Raw genomic sequence first — 21,045 nt, forward strand, 5'->3', positions numbered from 1 at the left:
CACAATTTGGCCAAATAAACAACATACCTATGATGATCAATGCGTGGCAATTATAAAGACTTTTCATGTGAACAATAGTCGGTCCAAAGAAAGGCTATTGTTTGACAGAACCGATTGTCAGTATTTGATCATTGCACTAAGAGTACCACTTACAATTAATTTTTCTGTCCAAAGACTAGGAATTAATGTTGTACTAGGTATCTTGAGATGGGTCCCCAATTTGGATTTTATTTTTTACTTGTCTTATTTTTCTTTATATGACATGCTAGTTAATGTGGATATGCTTGTTTATTTTGTTATTTATACAGTTTTTGTTGATACTGCTACAAATGTTACTGCTCAAATAAGCAGCATTCCAATGTTAAGCCGGACGAATTTTAAGGCCTGGAAAGATACCGTGGAAATTGTCATCGGTTGTATGGATTTAGATCTTGCACTACGGGCAGAGCCACCCATTTCTACTCCTAATAACCTCAATGAGGTTAAAATCGCTCTAACCGAATGTGTTTGATGATCATGAAACACTTCATTCCAGAGGCGTTTCAGAACTCTATGACAAAGAGCAAAAGCGCCAAAAAGTTCCTAGAAGAAATTGAACAATATTGTGCCATGAATGAAAAATCAGAAGCAGTAGCCTTTTGGCTAAACTCATTTCGGTAAAGTATAAAGGCAAAGGGAACATAAGAGAGTACATCATGGAAATGTCTCATCTCACATCAAAACTCAAGTCACTTAAGTTAGAGCTGTCTGAGGACTTGCTCGTGCACTTGGTTATGATCTCTCTTCCTGTACACTTTGGCCAATTCAAAGTGAGTTATAACACTCAGAAGGACAAATGGTCCCTAAATGAGCTTATATCTCACTGTGCAAGAGGAAGAGAGGCAACAATGGGATAAGACTGAAAGTGCTCACTTGGCCTCAACCTCTCGATACAAAAAGAAGAAGAGAGGTAAGGATACTGCGGTAGGTTCTTCTCAGACTAAGAAACAGAAGAAGCAGGCTGAGGAGTTTACTTGCTTCTTCTGCAAGAAGTCAGGACATATGAAAAAGGATTGTCCCAAGTATACCACTTGGCGTGTAAAGAAGGGTATGCCTTTAACTTTAGTTTGTTTTGAAGTTAATTTAGCTTCTGTACCTAAAGACACTTGGTGGGTGGATTCTAGTGCTACCACTCACATTAGTATGTCTTTGCAGGGTTGCCTGTGGAGCCGACTGCAAAGTGATGCTAAAAAATTCATCTTTGTGGGCGACGAAAATAAAGTTGCAGTAGAGGCTATAGGAACTTTCAGATTACAATTAACCACTAGATTTTATTTGGATTTATTTGAGACATTTGTTGCACCGTCTTTTAGGTGGAATTTAATTTCTATTTCCATTTTGGACAAATCAAGTTTTTCTTGTTCTTTTGGAAATAATAAAGTTAGTCTCTACCAAAACTCAAATTTTGTTAGTTCTGGTCCCTTAATTGATAATCTATATATGCTTGATGTTGTTAGTTCCTATAGAGAAATATTTCAAATTAGTTTACGTGGTACGAAGCAAAAATTAAGTGAGAATTCCACCACATTATGGCACAAACGCTTAGGACATATTTCTAAACAGAGAATTCAAAGGCTTGTTTCGGATGAAATTCTTGAACCCCTAGATACTACAAACTTCCAAGTTTGTGTTGAGTGCATCAAGAACATGAGGATGGCGTTGGATTGACAGAAGATGACCCGATTAACTTATGTCAAGACTTGCGTAGTTCTAACTCTCAAAAGTGGATTGATGTCATGAATGATGAGATAAAGTCTATGAATGACAATGACGTTTGGGATCTCATCGAGTTGCCTAAAGGTGCGAAGCCCAGTGTAAATGGATATTTAAAACCATGAGGGATTCAAAGGGCAATGTCGAGAGATATAAGGCCCGTCTAGTCGCTAAAGGCTTTACTGAAAGGGAAGGCATAGACTATAAAGAGACTTTCTCTCCGGTATCTTCAAAAGACTCTTTTAGAACAATAATGGCACTAGTGGCTCATTTAGATCTAGAGCTACATCAGATGGATGTCAAAATTGCGTTTCTTAATGGAGACATTGATGAGACGATTTATATGGTACAACTAGAAAACTTTGTATCTGGTGATCCAAAGTCTATGGTCTGTAAATTGAAGAAATCCATATATGATCTCAAATAGGCTTCCCGTCAATGGTATCACAAGTTCCATCAAGTCATAACCTCGTACGGTTTTGAGGCGAATGTTGTTGATGACTGTGTATATCATAAGTTCAGTCGGAGTAAATATATCTTTCGGATATTATATGTCGATAATATTCTACTCTCTAGTAGCGATATAGGATTACTGCACAAAACCAAGAAATTTCTGATGAAGAAATTCGAGATGAAAGATCTTGGTGATGCCTCTTTTGTATTAAGTATATAGATACGTAGAGATCGTTCTCAAGGTATCCTTAGGTTGTCACAAAAGAGCTATATTAATAAGGTATTGAGCAAATTCGATATGAAAGATAGTAAACCAGGAGACACACCCGTTGCTAAAGGAGACAAGTTTAGTCTCAAACAATCCCCTAAAAATGATCTTGATAGAACAGAGATGCAGAAAATTCCCTAAGCATCAGTAGTAAGGAGTTTAATGTACGCTCAAGTTTGTACTCGTCCTGACATAGCATTTATAGTAGGAATTCTGGGCAGGTATTTAAGTAATCTGGGTATGCAACATTGGAAGGTAGCCAAAAGCGTGATGCGTTATTTGAGGAGAACAAAAGACTACATGCTTACTTATCGGAGATCAGACAGTTTAGATATCATTGGGTTATCTGACTCCGACTTTGCCGGATGCCAAGATAGCAGACGCTCCACATCAGGCTACATCTTTATGTTGGGTGAAGGAGCTATCTCATGGAAGTCTACTAAGCAGACTCTCATAGCTTCTTCAACCATGGCTACGGAGTTCATTGCTTGTTTTGAGGCATCTAACCACGGAATATGGTTGCAAAACTTTGTTACTGGGCTGCAAGTGGTAGATAGCATTGATAGGCCATTAAAGATTTACTGTGACAATAACTCGACTGTACTTTATTCCAACAACAACAGGAGCTCGACGAAGTCAAAGTTTATTGACATCAAGTTTCTAGTTGTTAAGGAGAGAGTTCAGAATAAACAGATTTCTATAGAACATATAGGGACATACTCTATGCTAGCAGACCCATTAACCAAGGGTTTACCGCCTAAAGTCTTTCATGAGGACACTACTCATATGGGTGTTATTTCTGAGGATACCTTGGTTTAGTGAGAGTCATTTTTGTACTATATGTTTGCTTTAGACATTGAGTTATTTGATTTTTTAATAAAATTGATTGCTTATTATTTTATTTATGAATTTGCTTGTGTTTTTCTATGTGCAATATTCACATTGCATTAAGAACTATGGAAAGATCTCACTAAAGACTAAAGAAGGACTAGTTGGAAATAGGCATGTTTGAGATCACATTGCATGTATTTTCCATGCTACTCATCCATATTTGATCTACGTCATTGAGTGTATTAGTATGGTGATCATTGTGGTTTAGTCACGAATGCAATGTGATGAAAGTCGCGGTGGTTCCATTATTAATATATACGATGGTTCCATTATTAATAGTATACAGATGCGCACCTAAAGAATTGTGATATAATTATTTCAGGAATGATATGTAACCCAAGTGGGAGATTGTTAGGAAATTAACATTTCCTATTCTAATTTGGGTAACATATTTATTATGCAATTATATTTTCTATTATTAATGGATCGGGCTGAAATTAAGTGATCTAATTTTGTTAAGCCCATTAAGGAATGGGCCATGAATATGGGCCAATTGAGTAGATACCATAGGGAATTATGGGAACCCTATATAAAGAGACACAACATGGTTATGGTCCCCAATATACTAAATCACACACAGTTTCCTTTCTCCCCATCCGGAAGAGAGACGAAGGTCCCATTGAGGAATAAGACGATTTAGTTGAGGAAGAGCACAACATTAATATCCGTTCTTATCGTTCGTCACAATAAATTCCGCATCAGAAGACGAAAGTCACGGAATGGATCCAGGGATGTTTTCAATCCTAATATTCTAGCATGTTGTAAATTCTGGATTAGAATTTACTATTACGGATTCCAACATATCTATGATGACATAAACATGAAGAAATGGGCATAAATGGTCCTTGCATAGCTCAAGTCTACACAAATGAAATTCCTTTGAGCAATTCTAACTTCACACTGTTCAAACCTGATCCAGTTTTTAAACATATGGGAAGATATCTTCAGTCTTGTATCAATGTGGAACAATTCTAACACTCGTGAATCTTCTTTGTGACTATTACATGTTGATAAGTTTTAGGCTGAGGTGGGTGTAGCTAGTTTGATATTTTATTGACGCTAGATTTAAAACCATCCCATAATACCTAACCAAGGTTAAGTGGTCTCTTCCTAAATAATAAATCCAAGATGTTTTTATTCTTGTATCAAAGTGAAATTCTTCCAATACATTCATTTGGGTCGTATGTAGCTAAACAAACCCAATTACCATTTCCTGAGATGCATCTTAAAAGTTCTCGAGGAAGTTTCGTGTACCATCTCCTATTGTCGAATTTATATTTAATTCAATTAAAATTTTCTAGAAGAAGAGAACAAAGTGCAAGTCCTACCTTTTTATTGATTCCCTTTTCCTTGGTTGTCTTAATTACATATATCCCAATTGCATAATCGAGTAGGTAAGCATGATTTTTCGACTTGCCAAGTTGATCTACTAGCCAATCGGCCAAGTCGATTAGGAATTGAGATAGGGCAGGTGTTAGAGGGGAGCAAGGCCCTTCTAGAGTCCCCTTGGACTCGAGCCAAGTTGGACCACCAGACTCATGAGTTCCCGATCCAACTTGAAAATTGAGGCCCCAAGCATTGAGTATGAAAACCATGGTGGGTAGAACCACAAGTGAGTACATTGAACTATGGGAATCGAATTGGAGTAACTAGAAGTAAAAAATTTGTAATATATGAACAAGACAAGTTATTCCTCACTTTGTGGCAATAGAAAAACATATATAAAATTACAAACTAAAAATTCATTTGACCAAGATACTGTAATCGAGTTTTACTTAAGAAAATTTTGTCATTTTTAATGTTAGCTGTCTTAGTTGTTCAAAGAGCAATGAAAATAGATCAATATCCATTTCGCATTTTGTACTAGATACTGCTCAGCCTGCACTTCATTTATATACCAGTGGAATATTCTGTAATTCTAATGGATCAATAGACTGCAGGGATCGCACTCTGTACAGGGTAGGCCCTCAGAAAGTATCATATCAGTGTCAGCATGACAATTGAACGAAGGAGTACTGCTTCTCAGTTCTCATCGCACTTCATTTCTATTTCTTCGATGTGGTGAATTAGCATTAACTCCACCCAAGCTAGACCCCGAGAAAATCCTGATCGTGCTCAAGTTCAGATACGTGAGACTTGTAAGAATTCGTTTTCAAACCTTCTCACTTCTGCTTCAAATCATAGAACAAAGTGTATTAAAGTAAATGACGTTAGGAATTAAAAGCTCTAATTCCAAACTCTAAGAGAGTAATAATAATAATCGCAGAAAAAAAAAAAAAGTACGAAAATACAATAAGATTTATACAGGTTCACTTCAAGGTGAGACGACGTCCCGACTTCCGCCGCTGTACTAATCTTACGAAGATGAAATAGTTTATAATAGAAATTACACATTCTTACAAGTGTTTTTCTCTAACCTCTCTCGGGCAGTAACTAGAGATCCTTTTCCGAAATTCAAAACCTTAATAACGGCATGCCAAATATAAGCAAAAAACTAGGGCAATCACAATGCAAGAGTGAAATCTCCAAATCCATGTACCGATTCAATATAAGACGTTCATTAGACTCCACAACATTTAAACAAATGAAGGTTCAATGTATACTCCGTTTCAGCCCATACAACTCTTTTAAGTCTCACAAATAATTGACCCATTATTTTCCATAGAACAAATCAATAATGCATGAGTCCGAATGATATCCTTTTTTCATTTTATAAAAAGAGAGAAGTCAGCACCGACTGAAGTTTTCTGTTTTCTCTCTTATAAAAAAATGAATAGTCAACACTGTATGGAGAAAAAACAAATGCAGGCACAGAAGAAGACAGCAGATAATAACGAGAGGGAAGAAATCGGGAGCAATGGAGTAGAACGTAGGCCAGAAACCCCCACCATTGACCTTCGCTATCCGAGCTGCTGGATGATATGTCCAATACAATCAGGGAGACGACTGACTCCCTATTTTGTCGCCAGTACTTGTATTTGCATGACTGGACTTCCCGACGAGTGCCCCACGTCGATTCAGATCAGACGCGGAAGCATTTTGAAAATGTAGATGGGGGCCTCAACTCCAGCTCCACCTACTACAGAAATTCCGATTACAGATATCTTGGTCTCAATTTGATTCCAAGGGAAACAAGTGAGAGATTATGCGAAGTGGGAACGCAATACCAGACGTGGAAAAATGGCGTTTGCAGATATTATTGAAGTTGAATACAGCTGCTCTGCTCATTTTAACTATAGTTATAGTATTTTCTGATGTGCAACTAGAGGACGGTGGCTTTCTATATAAAGGGCTTTCTGCTGCCCATGCAAACCGTGAACTCGCTTCTTGGTTTCCCATCAAGACGGAAGCAGAGGTAGGGAGGTTCAGAGATGCGCAGACAGGGGCAGCCGCGGCTTTGGGCCTGCCTAGCATTTGCAGTGGCACTATGCCTGATAGCAATCGCTAAGGCAGACACCGATAAGCATTCTTATTACTACACTTCTCCTCCTCCGCCTTATCTCTACAAGTCTCCACCACCGCCGTCCCCTTCTCCTCCACCACCATACAATTACAAGTCTCCACCTCCACCGTCTCCTTCTCCACCATTGCCATATCACTATAAATCCCCACCTCCGCCATCACCATCTCCTCCACCGCCATACCATTACAAGTCTCCACCGCCTCCTTCTCCTTCTCCACCGCCACCATACCACTATAAGTCCCCACCTCCACCATCACCATCTCCTCCACCACCATACCATTACAAGTCCCCACCACCACCGTCCCCATCTCCTCCACCACCGTACCATTACAAGTCTCCACCTCCTCCATCTCCTTCTCCACCACCACCATATCACTATAAGTCACCTCCTCCACCATCTCCTTCTCCGCCACCTCCATATCACTACAAGTCACCTCCACCTCCAGCGAAGTCACCTCCTCCACCATATCATTACAAATCTCCACCTCCTCCGTCTCCATCTCCACCACCCCCTTACCATTACAGCTCACCTCCTCCACCTGTTAAATCTTCACCTCCACCATATCACTACAAATCTCCTCCACCACCAACTAAGTCCCCTCCTCCTCCTTACCACTACAGCTCACCTCCTCCTCCTTCACCCTCTCCACCTCCTCCATACCATTACAAGTCACCTCCCCCACCAGCGAAGTCCCCCCCTCCTCCTTACCACTATAACTCACCTCCTCCTCCATCACCATCTCCACCACCTCCATATCACTACAAGTCACCTCCTCCACCAGTAAAGTCCCCCCCTCCTTCTTACCACTATAACTCACCTCCTCCTCCATCACCATCTCCACCACCTCCATATCACTACAAGTCACCTCCTCCACCAGTAAAGTCCCCACCTCCTCCTTATCACTACAAATCACCACCACCACCAGCCAAATCTCCTCCTCCCCCATACCATTACCAATCACCACCTCCACCAGCTAAGTCACCTCCTCCTCCTTACCACTACAAGTCACCTCCTCCGCCAGCTAAGTCTCCTCCTCCTCCCTACCACTATAAGTCTCCTCCTCCGCCAGCCAAGTCCCCCCCTCCTCCCTATCACTATAAATCACCTCCTCCACCTGCTAAGTCTCCTCCTCCGGTTTATTACTACAAGTCACCGCCCCCTCCATCACCGTCACCACCAATACACTACTACTATAACTCTCCCCCACCTCCCAAGGGCTACTAAGGCCAATCAACGTATTATTAGCTCTGTTTGGTTTGTGTAAGCATTCTTTACTTAATGCCCAAGGATGAGAAGGTCAATTTGTAATGTAGGCTTTTGTTAACAGTTATTTTGCTAAATTCTTTTTCTCTTGCAGGAACTATAAGATAGCGAGAATAAAGAGAATTCTGAGTCGTTGGAGTTTGTCTTCAAACCTGATGCATCTGCTCAAAAGCGAGCATCAGACACGAGAAGAGTTGAAGCTGGGAGACGTACTCGTCAGCAATACATTCTTACATGCATGGCAAGCACTTCGGTCCAGCCGTTTATTTCCATTTTGTCTGTACGAAATGTAGTTTAATATGAGACTAGAAAATCCTTACGTTTGTGAAATAAATGGGGTAAGAAACCCTATCCGGTTAATTTGTGAGTACATGTATTGCAGTTGAGAAGGAGACATTAAATGGCAAAGAGTTTGTGAATTTAATTTCTTTTTGAGTAGCTTCCTTTTTGTTGAGTTTCGTAATAGAGACATACACGATACAGTAGGTAAAGTCTGGAAGTGATGATCCAACCCTAAGCTCATTCTCTTGTTGACCCTAAGACTACAACCGTAAACCTTGTTTTCTTTTCGCCTACTTCATTGCAGACACTTGTATTTCCTATGGCCTTTTGTGTCGGCAGAAGGAGAAGATCAAGAAACACGGTATAAGACAGCTCAAAGCATGACTGCAATCGCAAATTACCACGACTGTGGAGACGGCAAAGCTGACGACGCACAGGCCACAGAAGTACAAAAAACTTCTTCGTCAACACCTAGATGTTGTCATTGTTGTCGTTGTTTTATTTTTTTATTTCATATATTGTACATTTGAAGAGATTATAATTTCTAGTGGAGCAAAGATCAAATGGGATGGAACTAATTTTAAAACATAAAGGCCCTCTATTAGTTAAAACAATCCTGGATTATCGAAACTGAACCCAGTGAAAGAATTGCATATACCACTTTAAATTGATTATCGAAACATGCTTATCACAGAGCTTACACCAATAATGTAAGAGATTTCAACTTGTGCTGATAAGGCTCAATAAATTAGTTAATAGAAAACAGCCAACTTGCATAAGTTGTCAAATTTGGTTCAGGGCCACAACAGACCCTTTTTCTATTCTCTAAAACATGCCTGCACGTCTTTGAAAAAAATGAAAATAATGGACATGGACCTAAATCTACAACATAGAGTGAGTTAATTAATCATCATTCGAGGTGCATTAGTTGCGGCTTAGAGAGGTTAGAGAAAAACAACACCTGTATGTATGTGCGATCTCTCTTGTATACTATTTCGTCTTCGTAGTGAATTACTGCAGCGGTAAAAGACAGGATGTAGTCTTACCTTGAGGGGAACCAATATAAATCTTGTTATGTTTTTTGTTCTAGTTTTTTCTTTTTTCTGCGATTATTATTATTGCTATCGCTAGTTTGGATTTAAGGTGTCTAATTCCTAACACCGTGGTCTCTTTGTGGTAGCCCTTTCGACTGCTATCAAGCATAATATCGCCAACACAAAGAGAGCTACCACAACACCTTACAGCTTTGATGAGTCTCACCCCTTTAAGTCACTACCTGCTCCCAATGTCTCACTGCCTCCTCCTTTCTCGTGTTTCATAGATTACAAAAGATATTGAAACCAGTTGCGCTAAAACCTCGAGGCAATAGTGAATGTGCAACATGAATATAAGAGGGATTGGCCCGGTCGATATTAAATTCTCAACACTCCCCCGCACGTTGCCATTTGTGGCTCGTGGAAACAGGTAGGAGCGAGACTCGAACTAGGGACCTACCTTGCTCTGATACCATATTGAAACCAGTTGTGCTAAAACCTCGAGACATTAGTGAAGGCGCAACATGAATATAAGAGGTATCGGCCCGATCGATATTAAATTCTCAACAAAAGAAAAGATAAAGAAATGGTCTAAGACCGTTCGAAGCTTCACTGCAATGGCCGATGAGCACAAGTGGGAGACGTCAAAGCTGATCCACAACAGCACTAACAATTTCGTTTATGCATGGATTTTTAATCCAATCCCAGCCGAAACGTACATTTAATGAGATTATTTTTAAACCAAGGTTTGGCATAAAGGTCTTGGATTAGTCAAAGTAAAATCCAAAAAGCAAGAATTGATATCAAATTGTTATTTTTATTTATTTTTAATACAATTTCATAAGGTAATCTTGTTTTCACATAATTTTTTCTTATTTTTTCTAGTTTCCCTAGCTCGAGTCACAAATTTTTATTATTGTTAAGTTATCTTTTATAACTTGGAAAAAAATAAACAAAATACATTGAAAATGTAGTAACATTTTGCCTATTTCCATTACCCGCAATCTACGATGAGCTTTTGCAAATTTTGGGACTGTATCTTGTTGTCTAGCACAGCACTAACTAAGCACAAAGGATACTTCAGAAGACTCCCAATTCCTTTCTATACCTGGTTTTGACCGTTCATCCGATTTTTAGTTTTCACATTGCTGAAATCCACAAATGGTAGATGACGCTTGGGCAATCTGTGAGCTTCTGAGAGTTTAAACCCAATCACTTGCCAAGATCGCAATACCAAGCAATCTTAAGCACTCATAGCTTTCCATATCCCAGTCTTGCCGTAACACACTCGCCAAGACTTGAATCCGAAAGACCTCCAAACCGAAACCTGACGTCAACATTTAAATTATTACAGCAGAAATTTTCTGTGGCGGCCAACCCAAGAAGGAGGTCGCTCCATTCACAACAATCCTCAGACACTGTTGCCATTGAATGCCTCCTTTCTCTCACCCAGGTCGTCGTTTATCTCTGCCTGACTTGATTAAACAAGACTTAAATGGCTTAACCAGAGACTACAATGGTAAACTGATCTCAGATATTGGGTTGGTAAAAAGTTCTTTTTTCTACCTAAGAATTCGCTATAAAAAAAGGTAATCAACTCAAATACGAGTTAGAAACATTCACAGTTCAGGCATCCAAGCACTTGTCGCTTCTGATTTAAATAAAAAAACTCAGAAGCGGACTTGCAGATGTGCTCACTTTGTGGTGGCAGTGTTATATTTGACCACCGCCGAAGGCGCTATCATAGACTGAACTGAACCATGATTCTATCTTGATTTAGAGTGGTAATACAATTTTACAACAGAAATCACTTAAACAGAAGGGTGATTCAAAAGAGTTAGAGGAGTCCTATTCTTATGGATGACTCAATTGATTAGTATTTTGTTCTTTATGCCACGTCAAGATAGGCCACGGTTAATGAGGCCAACCTTGTCTTTTAGCAATTAAAATTATGAGCGTGGCAAAGTCTTGGTAAGGATATCAGCATGTTGATCAGTAGAAACAACATGAGCAACAAGAAGTAGAACAGATTAAATTTGATAATGGATGAAGTGATAATCAACTGTTACATGTTTCATTCTAGAGTGAAACATGGGATTGGAGATTAACTGAGTGACACCAATATTATCACAATAGACAATAGGAGAAGACTGCAAAGTCACACTAAGTTCAGTAAGTAGATAGCACACCCACCGAAGTTCAACAACAGTAGCAGCAACTGATTGATACTCAGCCTCAGTAGAAGAACGAGAAACAATGTGTTGCTTATTTAAACTCCAGGAAATGAGATTACACCCTAGATAGATAAGGTTGACATTAGTGGAAGAGTAATCATTTTTATTTCCAACCTAATTGGCATTCGAGAACCCATGTAGAGATATAGGAGACTTATAATGTAGAAGAAACATTTTATCCAATGTGCCATATAAATACCGTAAAATTCTTTTATCAAGTACCAATTACTCATTAGTCGGTTGATGCATAAACTGGGACATCTTATTGACATCAAAGGTAATGCCAACTACTTTACGAAACTGAGATAGATCAAAAAGAGTAGAGCCTGAGGTCATGGTGAGTGATGAAGAGTTCATCGGCAATGGGGTGAGAATAGGGTTAGCATCTTCCATATGAGTCATTTTGAGTAAGTCTTGGAAGTATTTGCATTGAGAGAGTAATATGCCATTATGATGTAGAACAACTTGAACTCCAAGGAAGTAAGAAAGAGAGCCAAAATCTTCAGAAAGAAACATTGATCATGACAATCAACAAATTGAGAAATAAGGTCATCACTAATACCACTAATAATAATAATAATATCATCAACATACACCAGTAAAAATAGATCATTTTTGCCAGTATTGAGAGTAAATAAGGAAGTATTAGAGTGAGAATTTTTTAAACCTGAACCCAAAAAAAATCGACACAGTTCATGATACCAAGTGCATGGAGCCTGTTTGAGACCATAAATAGCTTTATGAAGTTTAAGACATATGTTGGATGATCTGAATCAACAAAACCCGGAGTTTGTGCCATGTAAACTTTTTCTGAGAGTTGGCCTTGAAGAGAAGGCATTGTTGATATCGAGTTGACGAAGGGACCAACCATTGCTAACTACAATACTAAGTTCAAGTCTCACGGTAGTGGACTTAACAACAGGGCTAAATGTCTCATGGTAATCCATATGTGGTCGGTGATGAAATCCTTTGGCCACAAGATGAGCTTTTAATCTATCAATAGACCCATTAAAGTGCCTTTTGATTTGAAAAATCCACTTACAACCAACAAGATTAGTAATACCATCAGAACGAACTTGCTCCCACGTCCCATTATGAGTAAGAGCATCATATTATTTAGACAGAGCTCGATGTCAGTTATGATCTTTGAGGGCTTGAGTCACGGAAGTAGGTTCAAGATTGGGTTTGGATGGTAGGTGGATGTGAAAGTTGAGTTTTTTAATTGGTTTACGGATATTGTTTTTGGCCCAAGTGGTCATGCGATGTTGGGTGGTAGATTGTGTTTCGATAGATGAATGGGTAGCATTTGGTGATGGTTAGACTGGTTGTGGTTGCTGCTCATTTTCTATTTGATGTGTTGGTGTCTTAGAGGTTTGTGAATTTTCATCAGAAGGAGGCATGTCTTGAGGGCGCCCTTGTGGTGGAGTGTTAGAAGTCAGTTGTGGTGACGAAGTTGATGAAATAATAAGCACAAGGATAATCCAAATATCTATGGTGGAGGAGGTGGGACGATGTAGGTGATTATTAGGGGAGTTGTACGGAAGGCTGACTCTAAAAACTTAATATGACGAGAAAAATATATATTGGAAGTAGATAGTAAGAAACACAAGTAAGCACTTTGAGATAATGAGTATCCAAAAATTACGCATGGTTTAGACACCTTTGATCAAGTTTGCAAGATGTATATGGACGAAACCAAGGATAACATAAACAACCAAAAATCCCTAGTTTAGAATAATTTGGAGTTTTTTGGAAAATTAATTCATAGGGAGATGATAGGTTGAGTGTAGTGGTTTGCATCTTATTTACTAAATAGACAACAATGGAAAATGCATGGGATCAAAAGGTAATTGGAAGGAAGGCATAAGAAAGTAAGGTGAGGTTAGTTTCAAACAAAATGGAGTGATTAGGTGAGAGATCCCATTTAAGGAAAGATAATTTTTGAGGCCCATATATTCTCCCCTATTTTCTGTATAGAGTGTGATAATTTTTCTTTTGAATTAATTTTCCACAATCGATCTTGAGCCCAAAATTTTTAACCAACTTTGAGCCTTAGCTCGAGCCAGGTTCAAGCTCCAACTTACATTTAAACTACAAATAAAATTACAAGAATAAATGAAGAGAATATTGTGATGACCTTGGTACCATTGAGTTGCAAGGTATCACAGAGGAGTCTAAGACTTTGTAATGGAGCATACTAATGTAAATGACCACCTTAATAAACCTAAAAGAAAGAACAAACACCTCCATCAATAGTGTTTATTTCACTACCAAACAATAACATTAGATGTTGAGGGGCCCAAAGGGGTTGAATGATCAATCGACTTTGAGGTTTGAGGTAAATAATAACAACCAACAACCAACTAAAGAGGAATTGACGAGAGCAATTAGAGTAAAAATTATTTTCGTAAAAAAATCTATGCTAACGAGTCGGCTCACAAGCTAAAAAGCCGGGTTTGGAAAATCTCGACCTTAGCGTGTTATACTTATTGAGCCTTATTTTATGTTATAAGTCTCCACCTCCGCCGTCACCATCTCCTCCACCACCATACCATTACAAGTCTCCACCTCCTCCTTCTCCTTCTCCTCCACAGCCATACCACTATAAGTCCCCACCTCCACCGTCACCATCTCCTCCACCACCATACCACTATAAGTCCCCACCTCCACCGTCACCATCACCTCCACCACCATACCATTACAAGTCTCCACCTCCTCCTTCTCCTTCAACTCTACCACCTTACCGTTACAAGTCTCCACCTCCTCCTCCTCCTTCTCCACCACCACCATATCACTATAAGTCACCTCCTCCACCATCTCCTTCTCCACCACCACCATATCACTATAAGTCACCTCCTCCACCGTCACCATCTCCTCCACCACCATACCATTACAAGTCACCTCCACCTCCAGCGAAGTCACCTCCTCCACCATATCATTACAAATCTCCACCCCCTCCGTCTCCATCTCCACCACCCCCATACCACTACAGCTCACCTCCTCCACCTGTTAAATCTTCACCTCCACCACCAACTAAGTCTCCTCCTCCTCCTTACCACTACAGCTCACCTCCTCCTCCTTCACCCTCTCCAACTCCTCCATACCATTACAAGTCACCTCCCCCACCAGCGAAGTCCCCCCCTCCTCCTTACCACTATAACTCACCTCCTCCTCCATCACCATCTCCACCACCTCCATATCACTACAAGTCACCCCCTCCACCAGCAAAGTCCCCACCTCCTCCTTACCACTATAAATCACCTCCTCCTCCATCATCATCTCCACCTCCTCCATATCATTACAAATCGCCGCCTCCACCAGCCAAGTCCCCACCTCCTCCTTACCACTACAAGTCACCTCCTCCTCCATCACCATCTCCACCTCCACCGTATCACTACAAATCACCTCCTCCACCAGCTAAGTCCCCACCTCCTCCTTATCACTACAAATCACCACCACCACCAGCCAAATCTCCTCCTCCCCCATACCATTACCAATCACCACCTCCACCAGCTAAGTCACCTCCTCCTCCTTACCACTACAAGTCACCTCCTCCGCCAGCTAAGTCTCCTCCTCCTCCCTACCACTATAAGTCTCCTCCTCCGCCAGCCAAGTCCCCCCCTCCACCCTATCACTATAAATCACCTCCTCCACCTGCTAAGTCTCCTCCTCCGGTTTATTACTACAAGTCACCGCCCCCTCCATCACCGTCACCACCAATACACTACTACTATAACTCTCCCCCACCTCCCAAGGGCTACTAAGGCCAATCAACGTATTATTAGCTCTGTTTGGTTTGTGTAAGCATTCTTTACTTAATGCCCAAGGATGCGAAGGTCAATTTGTAATGTAGGCTTTTGTTAACAGTTATTTTGCTAAATTCTTTTTCTCTTGCAGGAACTATAAGATAGCGAGAATAAAGAGAATTCTGAGTCGTTGGAGTTTGTCTTCAAACCTGATGCATCTGCTCAAAAGTGAGCATCAGACACGAGAAGAGTTGAGGCTGGGAGACGTACTCGTCAGCAATACATTCTTACATGCATGGCAAGCACGTCGGTCCAGCCGTTTATCTCCATTTTGTCTGTACGAAATGTAGTTTAATATGAGACTAGAAAATCCTTACGTTTGTGAAATAAATGGGGTAAGAAACCCTATCCGGTTAATTTGTGAGTACATGTATTGCAGTTGAGAAGGAGACATTAAATGGCAAAGAGTTTGTGAATTTAATTACTCTCTGAGTTGCTTCCTTTTTGTTGAGTTTCATAATAGAGACATACACGATACTGTAGGTAAAGTCTAGAAGTGATGAAATGCAAGATACGTAGGCTAAACCTTTAAACGTATCCCATATTAATTAATATGATCCAACCCTAAGACTACAACCGTAAACCTTGTTTTCTTTTCGCCTACTTCATTGCAGACACTTTTGCTTCCTACGGCCTTTTGTGTCGGCAGAAGGAGAAGATCAAGAAACACGGTATAAGACAGCTCAAATCTTAACTGCAATCGCAAATTACCACGACTGTGGAGACGGCAAAGCTGACGACGCACAGGCCACAGAAGTACAAAAATCTTCTTCGTCAACACCTAGATGTTGTCATTGTTGTCGTTGTTTTATTTTTTTTATTTCATATATTGTATAGATTAGATGTTCAATCGAATCCCACCCTAATCGTACATTTGAAGAGATTATAATTTCTAGTGGAGCAAAGATCAAATGGGATGGAACTAATTTTAAAACATAAAGGCCCTCTATTAGTTAAAACAATCCTGGATTATCGAAACTGAACCCAGTGAAAGAATTGCATATACCACTTTAAATTTATTATCGAAACATGCTTATCACAGAGCTTACACCAATAATGTAAGAGATTTCAACTTGTGCTGATAAGGCTCAATAAATTAGTTAATAGAAAACAGCCAACTTGCATAAGTTGTCAAATTTGGTTCAGGGCCACAACAGACCCTTTTTCTATTCTCTAAAACATGCCTGCACGTCTTTGAAAAAAATGAAAATAATGGACATGGACCTAAATCTACAACGTAGAGTGAGTTAATTAATCATCATTCGAGGTGCATTAGTTGCGGCTTAGAGAGGTTAGAGAAAAACAACACTTGTAAGTGTATGCGATTTCTCTTGTAAACTATTTCGTCTTCATAGTGAATTACTGCAGTGATGAAAGACAGGATATAATCTTCCTTGAGGCGAACTAGTATAAATCTTGTTGTGTTTTTTGTTCTAGTTTTTTCCTTTCTTCTGCGATTATTATTATTGCTATCGCTAGTTTGGAATTAGGGTGTCTAATTCCTAACACCGTGGTCTCTTTGTGTTGGCGATATTATGCTTGATAGGAGTCGATAGGGCTACCATGACACCTTACAACTTTGATGAGTCTCACCCCTTTAAGTCACTACCTGCTCCCATTGTCTCACTGCCTCCTCCTTTCTCGTGTTTCATAGATTACAAAAGAAAAGATAAAGAAACGGTCTAAGACCTTTCGAAGCTTCACTGCAATGGCCGATGAGCACAAGTGGGAGATGTCAAAGCTGATCCACAACAGCACTAATAATTTCGTTTATGCATGGATTTTTAATCCAATCCCAGCCGAAATGTACATTTAATGAGATTATTTTTAAACCAAGGTTTGGCATAAAGGTCTTGGATTTGTCAAAGTAAAATCCAGAAAGCAAGAATTGATATCAAATTTGTATTTTTATTGATTTTTTAATACAAATTCATAAGGTAATTTCGTTTTTATTTTTTTATTATTTTGCCTAGTTTCCCTAGCTCGAGTTTCAAATTTTTATTATTGTTAAGTTATCTTCTATAACTTGGAAAAAAATGAACAAAATACATTGAAAATGTAGCAACATTTTGCCTATTTCCATTACCCGCAATCGACGATGAGCTCTTGCAAATTTTGGGACTGTATCTTGTTGTCTAGCACAGCACTAACTAAGCACAAAGGATACTTCAGAAGACTCCCAATTCCTTTCTATACCTGGTTTTGACCGTTCATCCGATTTTTAGTTTTCACATTGCTGAAATCCACAAATGGTAGATGACGCTTGGGCAATCTGTGAACTTCCGAGGGGTTAAACCCAATCACTTGGCAAGATCACAATACCAAGCAATCTTAAACACTCATAGCTTTCCACTTCCCAGTCTTGCCGTAACACACTCGCCAAGACTTGAATACCCCGAAAGACCTCCAAACCGAAACAAGACGTCAACATTTAAATTATTACAGCAGAAATTTTCTGTGGCGGCCAACCCAAGAAGGAGGTCGTTCCATTCACAACAATCCTCAGACACTGTTGCCATTGAATGCCTCCTTTCTCTCACCCAGGTCATCGTTTCTCTCGGCCTGACTTGATTAAACAAGACTTAAATGGCTTAACCAGAGACTACAATGGTAAACTGAACTCAGATATTGGGTTGGTAAAAAGTTCTTTTTTCTACCTAAGAATTCGCTATAAAAAAAGGTAATCAACTCAAATACGAGTCAGAAACATTCACAGTTCAGGCATCCAAGCACTTATCGATTCTGATTTAAATAAAAAAACTCAGAAGCGGACTTGCAGATGTGCTCACTTTGTGGTGGCATTGTTATATTTGACCACCGCCGAAGGGGCTATTAGAGACTGAACTGAACCATGATTTTATCTTGATTTAGAGTGGTAATACAATTTTACAATAGAAATCACCTAAACAGAAGGGTGATTCAACCTAAACAGAAGGGTGATTCAAAAGAGTTAAAGGAGTCCTTTTCTTATGGGTGACTCAATTGATTAGTATTTTGTTCTTTATGCCACGTCAAGATAGGTATTAGGATTTTGGGTTGAAAATTTGGATTGAGAAGAAGACGACAGGGAAGAGAGAAGACGAGAGGGACGGCGCTCTAATTCCCGATTTTCTTTATTTTAATCTACTATTCCCTAACTTAGGGTACATAAGAGAAATAGATAAAATTACATGGGCCCACTAGGTCCCACACCATAATTTGGTTAAACATAACAATCCCCACCTTGAACCAAATTGCATCTAAAATAAACATAACCTAAACAAAAACAAACATAAGGATACACTAGCAACATGCTAGAAACAAACCGATACCAAACCTGAACAAAACTTGAATTTTGCAATTGGAAGAGGCTTTGTGAGCATATCGGTTGGATTTGCCTCAGTACCAATTTTCTTCACGACAACCTTACCATCCGAGATCACATCTCGAACAAAATGATACCGAATATCAATGTGTTTCATCTTCTCATGATATATGTGGTCTTTTGTCAAATGAATGACACTTTGGTTGTCACAATGCACTATAATAGGACCCTCGATAGAAGACATCTCACCAACAAACGCCTTGAGCCAAATAGCTTCCTTGATAGCCTCTGTAATTGCCATGTATTCGGCCTCGGCACTTGAGAGTGCAACAGTGGCTTGAAGTGTAGACTTCCAACTAATTGTACAATTTCCAAAAGTAAAAATATATCCTGTCAAGGAACACCTCTTGTCTAAATCACCTACAAAATCCGCATCCACAAAACCCAGTGGTGCCTTGTTACCATTTCCAAATTCCAAATGAGCATCAATGGTACCTTTCAAATAGCGAAAAATCCACTTTATTGCTGCCCAGTGCCCTTTTCCAGGACAAGAGAGATATTTACTTACCACACTAACCGCTTGAGCAATGTCGGGTCGAGTACACACCATCAAGTACATGAGACTCCCGACTGCACTCGAATATGGAACCTTCTCCATATATTTCTTCTCATCATCGGATTTTGGGCTTAAATCGGCCGAAAGCTTGAAATGCACCGCAAGAGGAGTTGAAACACCCTTAGCTTTCTCCATGCCAAACCGGCATAACACTTTTTCGGCAAAACTCTTTTGTGAAATGAACAATTTTCTATTGGGCCGATCCCTTGTGATCTCCATCCCGAGAATCCTTTTGGCAGCCCCCAAATCTTTCATCTCAAATGCCGAACTCAATTGCTCTTTCAACCTCCCAACTTCTTTCAAGTTGGAGGATGCAATCAACATGTCATCCACATAGAGCATCAAGTAGATGAACTCACCACCATTCAACTTCTTGAAATAGACACAACTATCATAATTGGAACGGTGAAAATCAATACTCACCATGAATGAGTCAAACTTCTTGTACCATTGCCGCGGTGATTGTTTAAGGCCATAAAGGGACTTCTTCAAAAGACACACACGGTCCTCCTTTCCCACCACCTTAAAACCCTCCGGTTGACTCATGTAAATTTGCTCCTCCAAATCACCATGCAAGAACGCAGTTTTCACATCCATTTGCTCCAACTCCAAATCCTGCATTGCCACCAAAGAGAGCAAAACTCGAATGGAGGTATGTCTTACCATAGGAGAGAATACATCATTGAAGTCCACGCCTTGGACTTGGCTATAACTTTATCCACAAGCCTTGCCTTGTATCAAAAATCCGCGAGATTTGAGCCATCAATCTTTCTCTTGTACACCCACTTGCAACCCACAATCCTCTTATCACTAGGAGGCTTCACAAGAGACCAAGTCTCTTTTTGTTGCAGTGATTTTAACTCTTCATTCATCGTGGCAACCCACTCGGCTGCATTCGTAGAAGAAATGACTTCCTTGTAGGAGGATGGCTCACTATACTCCACATCTTTGGCAACTGCCAAACAATAAGCAAAATCAGAGTGTCCATACGTAGTGGGTGGTCGAATTTCTCTTCTAGCGCGGTTCCTTGCCAATAAATATGGTTGTGCATCTTCTTGGCCTGCCTAATCATCATGTGACGTTACCTCATCACCTTCTTGGACCGTAACTTCGAAATCCACCTTCTTTGTAACTGTCTCATTTTCCTTAATAGTCGGCTCGGGTGCAATATCTTTTTCTTTCAACATTGCCAACTTGTTGAAAATGACATCTCTAGATATGAGAAACTTGGATGATTCGGGACACCACAATCTATACCCCTTTACATTTTCGGGATACCCAAGAAAAACACATTTATTTGATCTAAGCTCTAACTTTCCTTCATTCACATGAGCATATGCGAGACAACCAAATACCCTCAAACTAGAATAATCGCCCGGCTTACCCGAGCACACCTCCTTGGGCGTTTTGCACTCAATTGAAGTGGTAGGAGATTGATTCACCAAATGGCATGCTGTGTTGACAGCTTCCGCCCAAAATCCTTACCCAAACCCTCATTGGAAAGCATACTCCTAGCTCTCTCAAGTAGTATCCTATTCATCCTTTCTGCAACATCATTTTGCTGTGGAGTGTTGACCATTGTCTTGTGCCGAACAATTCCTTCGGTCTTGCAAAAATTATTAAACTCCCGATTGCAAAACTCTAAACCATTATCGGTTCTCAACCTCTTTACTTTTTT

At 39.9% G+C, this 21,045-nt stretch overlaps 1 protein-coding gene across 1 annotated transcript; it reads left to right on the forward strand.

Annotated features, from left to right (window-relative positions):
• The first annotated feature begins 6,700 nt into the window (after positions 1 to 6,700).
• On the forward strand, positions 6,701 to 15,616 carry LOC137941435 (extensin-2-like). The gene is made up of 4 exons (XM_068786842.1): positions 6,701 to 7,346; positions 14,148 to 14,649; positions 14,755 to 15,441; positions 15,539 to 15,616. Exons 1-3 carry the CDS (start codon positions 6,736 to 6,738, stop codon positions 15,403 to 15,405), a joined length of 1,764 nt encoding a protein of 587 aa, XP_068642943.1. The 5' UTR covers positions 6,701 to 6,735; the 3' UTR covers positions 15,406 to 15,441; positions 15,539 to 15,616.
• The last annotated feature ends 5,429 nt before the right edge of the window (positions 15,617 to 21,045 follow it).

Source organism: Aristolochia californica, unplaced genomic scaffold (genome assembly GCF_029961685.1).
Source record: "Aristolochia californica isolate CCGP_79_NKW_82.1479 unplaced genomic scaffold, dmAriCali1.0.hap1 SCAF_9, whole genome shotgun sequence".
NCBI classification, from domain to species: Eukaryota; Viridiplantae; Streptophyta; class Magnoliopsida; order Piperales; family Aristolochiaceae; genus Aristolochia; species Aristolochia californica.

Coding starts and splice junctions, on each gene's coding strand:
- LOC137941435 (XM_068786842.1), top strand. CDS start 6,736: ATGCGCAGACAGGGGCAGCCGCGGCTTTGGGCCTGCCTAGCATTTGCA. Junction 7,347..14,147: donor TCTCCACCACCCCCTTACCA/TTACAGCTCACC, acceptor CCTTATTTTATG/TTATAAGTCTCCACCTCCGC. Junction 14,650..14,754: donor ACAGCTCACCTCCTCCACCT/GTTAAATCTTCA, acceptor TACCATTACAAG/TCACCTCCCCCACCAGCGAA.